Source organism: Nestor notabilis, unplaced genomic scaffold, assembly GCF_000696875.1.
Source record: "Nestor notabilis isolate BGI_N333 unplaced genomic scaffold, ASM69687v1 scaffold20519, whole genome shotgun sequence".
Taxonomy (NCBI): domain Eukaryota; kingdom Metazoa; phylum Chordata; class Aves; order Psittaciformes; family Psittacidae; genus Nestor; species Nestor notabilis.
In genome coordinates, this window is record NW_009945306.1 from 3291 (window position 1) to 9953 (window position 6663).

Genomic DNA, 6663 nt, shown 5'->3' on the forward strand with positions numbered 1-6663 from the left:
ACCCGCTGCTGCTATGGCCAGCTCAGCTGGTCTGGCTCTGGGGCCAACCCCCAGTGGGGACACTGGGCTCTGAACACAAGGAGGGTCAGAACCCCAAGCTGCCACACCCCCCACCAGCCTCCCACCTCCAGCAACCCAACCCCCTCCCCAGGCTACTGTACTCCTGGTGCATTCCTCAGTCCCAACACAATCCAGCCAGCACAGCTGAGGAGGGAGCCCCAGTTGGTGCCAACACCCTGGGGAGCACCAGGGCCAAGGAGAGTCCTCAGCCAAGGGCCCCACTGGCCCAGCTTTCCCACAGGACCTCTGCTGTGCTGAAGTCAATAGGCTCCAAGCTGACGGCCTGGCCACCACTGGTCCCACCTCATGTTGTGGTGAGGACCATATCAGAGGAGAAGGTAGGGGGTGGCGTGCTCAGGGCCTTAGAAAAGTCCCCACCTAAGCTCCAGTGTTCCCCCCCAGCTACCTCCAGCCCTGGCTCAGGGGTGATTGCAAAACAACGGCAGTGCAAGGAGCACAGCTCTGCCCTTATAAAGCCATTGTTTGGGAGGTGGTGTGCCGGTGCTGTGCAGAGCCCAAGGGAGCAACAGCTCCAGCACCAGCTGGGATGCCCCTGAAGACGGGCACAAACACTGCAAGACGAGGCAGGATCCAAGCCTTGACTCACACTTTCCAGGCTTCCCACTCTTGCCCATATATGAGCAGGCAGCACCGTGCAGGCCAGGCACCATGGCCCACGCCTGGCCCTGCACCCATGGGGCAGCCCCTGCGCATCCTGGGCAGGGGGAAGGAGGCAACATGTGCTATCAGCGATACTGGGGCACCTCGGGGGTGTCATCCACAGCAGGCACCACCGCTGCAGAGCACTCAGCACGGCATCCCCAGCAGCTAATGCCCTGGGTCAGGCTTGGCCAATGGGGAGGGAAGAGCCATGGTTAGAGTCAGGGGCAGTTTAGACTGGACATTAGGAACAATTCCTTCCCCAAAGGGTGCTCAGGCATTGGAACAGGCTGCCCAGGGCAGTGGTGGAGTCACCATCCCTGGAAGCGTTCACAAACCATGCAGATGAAGGCCTTAGTGACATGGTTTAGTGGTGGCCTTGGCAGCACTGGGGTAAAGGGTGGACTTTATGATCTTAAAGGTCTTTTCCAACCTGGTTGATTCTATGATAGCTCTGTTCCTACTAGTACCCTCCCCATGGCTGGAGAACCAACAGCCCCCCAGGGTGACATATGTGTCATGTTCTGTCCCATGTGTGTTCCCATCACCCCTTCCCTCCCCACATCCCATGGGTGCTATACTATACAGCTAAAGGCCAGCCAGCCACCTCCACCCCTCTCTCCTGGCCAGACTTTAGCTCTGCTGGCTGACACTGCCAGGACTTGCCCCTCACCCATGGGCAGTCCCTGGCCTCTTCCCCAGCCATGGCAATGGGTGCAGGCAGGTATGTGGAGGGGAAGGTTCTCACCATCGCTCCCAAGGGGGGTGGAAATGGGCTACGACTTTTTGGTTTTTACCAGCCCCTTCTGGACCAGGCAGCGATAGAATTCCTGAATGTATGTGTACACACACTTCCAATCCGGCTCGCGCATCCGGACCATGTCCTCCACGTCCAGCAACTGTGGACAGTCCGCGTGCTTCCTGGGGGCAGGGAGAGAGAGGGGCAAGCCAGTGACCGCAGCCCAGTCAGGGAGGGGAGGAAGAGAGAAAACAAGAGACACAGATCAATGCAGTTCCCATCCCTCCCCCGGGCAGATGCTGCTCTGCTCTCACATGCTCTGGGGGTGCACAGTGCAGAGGCAGGAGGGCTCCAGGCACTACTGTGTCAAGGCCATTCAGTGAGATATGGGGGGGCACAAGCAAGGGATGGGAAAGGCAAGTGAGTGGCGTGGAGAGATGTGAGGTCCAGAAGGAAAGACAGATGAAGAAGAAGGAGTGAGGTGTTCTGGTGCGCCAGGTGCTCGGGAAGCGGGTTCCAGAGCGGAGTGGCACTCTATATCCGCTGGGAGAATGGGGGGGCAAGGCCAGCCCTCCTGTCCAGCTCTGCTTGGAACCACGCAGCACAGCCCTGGTGCAGGAAGCTCGGGAGAAGATGCTCACAAGAGCTGGAGGAGGAGGAAGGACGAGAGGCCACCTGGCTTCCAGGCTGGAGAGATTGATGGATCTCAAGTCCACGCACCGGTTCCCCAGTTAAGACAAAAAGTCTATTACCAGGAGCACCAAGAGTCAGGCACTTGGCCCTCTTCTCGCTCCACTGAATGGCATCATGGCACCCAGGAAGCTCACAGGAGCTCCCAGCTCACACCGCCATGCTGGGCACTGGCCAGGATGGGCCCCCCACCTGCCTGACCCTGCCCCTGGGCAGGGTGCTGGAGTGGAGGAGTGGGTGGGAGAGAGACAGAAGGAAGGAGAGAGGGGCTGAATGCCAGCCCTTCAGCTGGACGAGCTCCCATCTCTCAGCACCCAGGAAAACCAGAAGCAAAAGGGGAAGGGAAGAGACTGGAGAAGCTGCAACGGTGTTTTGAGCCCCTATGACCGTGAAAGGAGGTACCTGGTATGGACAAATCCTGCTTTCCACTACCCAGGGGCTGCGGTCCCACACCTGGAACCCTGGGATGGGATGTACTGCCTGTGGCCGGGCAGGCTGAGGGGCTGCTGCCCTGCTTTTGGGCACTCTTAGTCCCCACACCCACCCTCACCATGTCAGACTGGATTGCACTGACACTGCTTTCCCCCAGTGTCCAAACCTTGTTGCAGGACAAGGGGGAGCAGTGCTGATGGGCACCCACCTCCAGCACCATCGTGCCTGCCCCTGTGCCCCCTCACCCTGGGCAGCAAGCAGGAGAGCTGCCTGTACCAAGTCCCCATGGTGGCACAAGAGCTACATACTCTGCAGAGGAGAAGGCCACCTCAAAGTTGTGTCGGCGGTTCTGGGGCGTCAGCTGACTGTAGTCAAATGCCTCAGGGAAGAAGTTGTGCACCAAGGCACAGAAGGCCATGCCATCACTCCAGCTGGATGAGAAGTTCTGGATGTCCACGTGCTGTGAGGGCAGGAGAATTACTGAGGGGCAGAATGACTAGCCCTCGAAATGGGGAGAGGAGGTGGTACTCACCTCATAGCCCCGGGTCTTGGCTCTGCACCAGTCCAGCAACATCTGCTTGATGCTGTTGGCATTGGGTACGCCAAAACTGGAGGAGCGCTGCACAGCAGTGCGTGCCACTATGGGGTTTGGTGAACTGTGGCAGAAGATGTAGAGTGTTACTCACACAGTGCCCACTATCCTGGCCAGCTTGCCCCCTGCCCAGCCTCACCTCCCCCCCTCCTTCTGCAGCTTCTCCATCATGGCCTTGCGAGCCTGTGAGGCTGACGTCTTGGGCAGGCTCTGAGCTTTCATCAGCTCCTTCTTCTTCTCAGCCTGGCGCCGCTCCAGCGCAGCCAGGCTGCTCTGCCTGGAAGCACTCTCATCTTCACGGTCAAAGATGCTGGGAAAGAGACAGACACAAAGCTAAAGGGGCCACAGGCAGCCTGGGAAAGGGCACATGGTGGCATCAGCCCATTGCCAGCCCTGGTGCTTTGGAGACCTCCACATCCCTGGGAAAGAAAAGGGGTGGCTTAAGGTTCCCAGCTAGCAGACACGTCTCCATGTACATGGAGTGACCCATGGAGACCACTGGAGGCAGCAAGCATGCCCTAAGGACCAGGAAGCTTTGGGGGCACTCCAGCACAGGGACACTGCAAGCTTGGCAGATAGGGTTTGTGCAAGCAGACCTGACAGGGCTCACTTGGGGCTGAGGCACCACCACTCACCTGCCAGTCTTCTTGGAAGAGGAGCTGTAGGATGACTTGGTTTGAACGAATGTGCTGTTGCCATCTGCAGAAAATAGAGGCCTTGGGCAAAAGCCAAGAGAAGCTCTGCCTGTGCCACAGGCAGGGATAGCTTGGCAGCAGCAATGCCCCTGGTTACACCCAGAGGATGCTACAGGGAAAGGGAAGCAAAACTTCTTACTGTCCGATCTCTTCACATAACTCGACTCCGTGGTTGTGGTACGGGAGGTCTTGGTACCATCATCTGCAAGGGAGCAATGCAATGGTGAATCAGCTGGGGCCGGGGCAGTGGCACCCACTACTGCCAAGCACCCTGGCATCCATGTAGTGCAACAGGGAGAAGTCCCAGGGGACAGAGCCATGGCCAGGGACAGAGCCATGGCCAGGGCAGGTAGAGGGGCACTGGTAGCATATGCCCCTCAGGCAAAGCCCTGCAGCAACTGTTGGCTTGAGCCACCCAGGGACTAGGAGAGCAGAGGTGTAGGGTCCAGAAAACAGGCCTGAGATGCAGACAAGGCCCCTACCACACTGATGGGCTAGAGGATTGAGTGGGAAGTCACCAGAGCAGATTCCTTAAAGATCCCCAGGCAGCCAGAGCAACCCATAGGAGATGCAGCAAAACTCAGCCCTGACCGATAGCCCTGCTCCCAGTGCAGTCAAGGCAGACCCAGGACAAGCAGTGGGAGTGGCACAAAGGAGCTGTGATGGCAGAGCACTGGAGACTCTGCACAGCTCCCCAAGGGGCTGGCACACGGCACTGGCTGTGCTGGGTAAGTGATCCCCACACAGACTGGACAAGCCGCTCGGTCTTGGTAATGGTGCTGCACGCTGAGCCATCAGCTGACTGGGTGCTCTGCGTGGTGGTGGTCTCTGTGGTGTGCCCAGCCCTCGCTGCCATAGCCTGGCTCCTAGTCTCCTGCAGCCGCTGGTCCCGCTCCTTCTCTCGCTGGTCTGCAAATGCAAGTGGGAGATGGCATCAGCCACAAGAGGCAGGAGGGCTGTGCACTGTCCCACCACACCAGGGGTCCTACTGGCCATTGCTGGTCCAAAACTGGCTTATGGGAAGGATAATGTCCTCAGCCTGGCTCAGCCAGGGGTGCAGCAGAAGACCAAACACTCCCTCCTGCTTCACCAGAGCCACACAGCCCTGCACCAGTGCCCCTCCAGCTCCACTGCAATGCACCAGAACGCTGACCCCGTGGGAGTCACCATCCCCATGTACCTCGCTTGCGCTGGCGCAGCTCTCGCATGGCATTTCGGATCAGTCGCCGCTCCTCAAAATCTGTTGTCTGATCCAGCTGCAGAGGAGGTGGAAGTCAGCATCACCTCTCTGCCACCAGCTCAGGGTCTCCTCATCTTCCCCCAGGAGCCCAGCGGTGGCAGAGGTACCATCTTATCCAGAACATCCTCATCCTCAATCCTGTTTAGTTCGTCAATGTTCAGCTTGCTCCTTCTCTCCAGCTCCCTCACTTGGACCTTCTCCATGCCGTTGGGCAGCTCCGACTCCAGCCTTGGTGCCTGGGACTGCTCCACCATCTCTGGTTCCATCTGCAAGGACAGCACTGTGCAACTGAGCCCCCATAAGCTAGGCCACCCCCACTCCCTTCTGCTCAGGATCCAAGCCCCCCATCACTCTGACACTTGCCCAGTGCCATGGGCAGTGGGGACACTGGAGAAGACATGCCACATGCGGCATAAGAGCTCAGAGTTGGTGGGACACCACAGCTGCCTGCAGTGACCAAGGCAGGCAGGGGAGCACAACATCTCCCCCTGCAGCACCCTCTAAGTCTGTGAGGGCCCAGTCTGGCTGCCAAGGTATCCCCAAATATTCACCATGCACCATCACCTCAGGCTGCCAGGGCCCTCCAGCAGACAGGGGCTGCCTGGGTGCTCCAGGCTGGGCTGTGCCTGGTGCCCAGCACAGGCAAGGTGCTGGCAAGGCCAGTGTGGGCCATTAGCAGCACAAGGGATTTCCAGGGAATTAAAGGACTTAGTGGATGGAAAAGCTTGTGCAGAAGATCAGGAGCCTCCCCCGCACTCCTGCCCAGAATCTAGGGCAGCCTGGCCCCCTCCAGAGCAAAGCCAGGATGCCAAGTCCCTTTCAACACGACCCCCCAGCAATGTGTGGCAGGCAGCAGGCCAGGCCCGGAATAGGGCATGGAGGCAGCAGAAAGGAGATGCCAGCATGGGGGCTGAAGAAGCCCCAACATTCACCTGGCCCCATCCTGCATCCCACTGCCCCGGCCTGGCACCCAGCCCACGGCAAAGCCACTGGTGGGAAGTGACATTGGCCACACGCACCCATGCCACCACCTGTGCCTCACCACTGCTGTGGGGGATGGAGCAGGACAGCTGCCTGCAGCCTGGCTGGAACGCTGACAATGTGGAGCAGGCAGATGCCATTTGTTCCCCGCAGCAGCAAGCCCAAATGATGGCAGATCCCAGTGACACTGCACTGCCTGTGCACCACAGCCACAGTCTCACTTCGTGCCAGGAGCTCTGCTTTGGCTCCAGTCACCCCCAGCACTGCCAGAAGCCCTGTGGGCTGGTGCCACTCCCCACCCCACCACTAGGCACTGCCATGGGGCAGGGCTGCCCGCACTCACACCGCTGTTGCTCCGGGACAGATGCAGGGCTGATTGCTGGCGCGTGCTGGAGAAAGTGGGTGGATGGGCCACGGGGCCGCTGCACTCCTCGGTGCCCTCAAAGTGGGCGCAAGGGTCCTGTGCTTCCAGAAAGAGCATGCTGAGGTCCTCCCCAGGGGAATCCTGTGGTCCCAGCCGCAGCAGCAGCAGGTCAAGGCGGCGGCCCAGGCATGCCAGCTCTGCCCGCAGCTC

The 6663-nt window shown here is 59.5% G+C and overlaps 1 protein-coding gene across 1 annotated transcript in view; it reads right to left on the reverse strand.

Annotated features, from left to right (window-relative positions):
* Positions 1 to 1496: 1496 nt before the first annotated feature.
* SMTN (smoothelin) overlaps positions 1497 to 6663 on the reverse strand; it is an 8157-nt gene continuing 2990 nt past the window's right edge. The window contains exons 3-12 of the mRNA XM_010022815.1: positions 5216 to 5374; positions 5049 to 5124; positions 4614 to 4777; position 4550; positions 4008 to 4070; positions 3809 to 3872; positions 3313 to 3483; positions 3114 to 3237; positions 2890 to 3041; positions 1497 to 1641 (exon numbers count right to left, since the gene is read on the reverse strand). Coding sequence (XP_010021117.1) covers positions 1497 to 1641; positions 2890 to 3041; positions 3114 to 3237; positions 3313 to 3483; positions 3809 to 3872; positions 4008 to 4070; position 4550; positions 4614 to 4777; positions 5049 to 5124; positions 5216 to 5374 — 1119 coding nt within the window. The remainder of the gene's footprint in view (positions 1642 to 2889; positions 3042 to 3113; positions 3238 to 3312; positions 3484 to 3808; positions 3873 to 4007; positions 4071 to 4549; positions 4551 to 4613; positions 4778 to 5048; positions 5125 to 5215; positions 5375 to 6663) is intronic.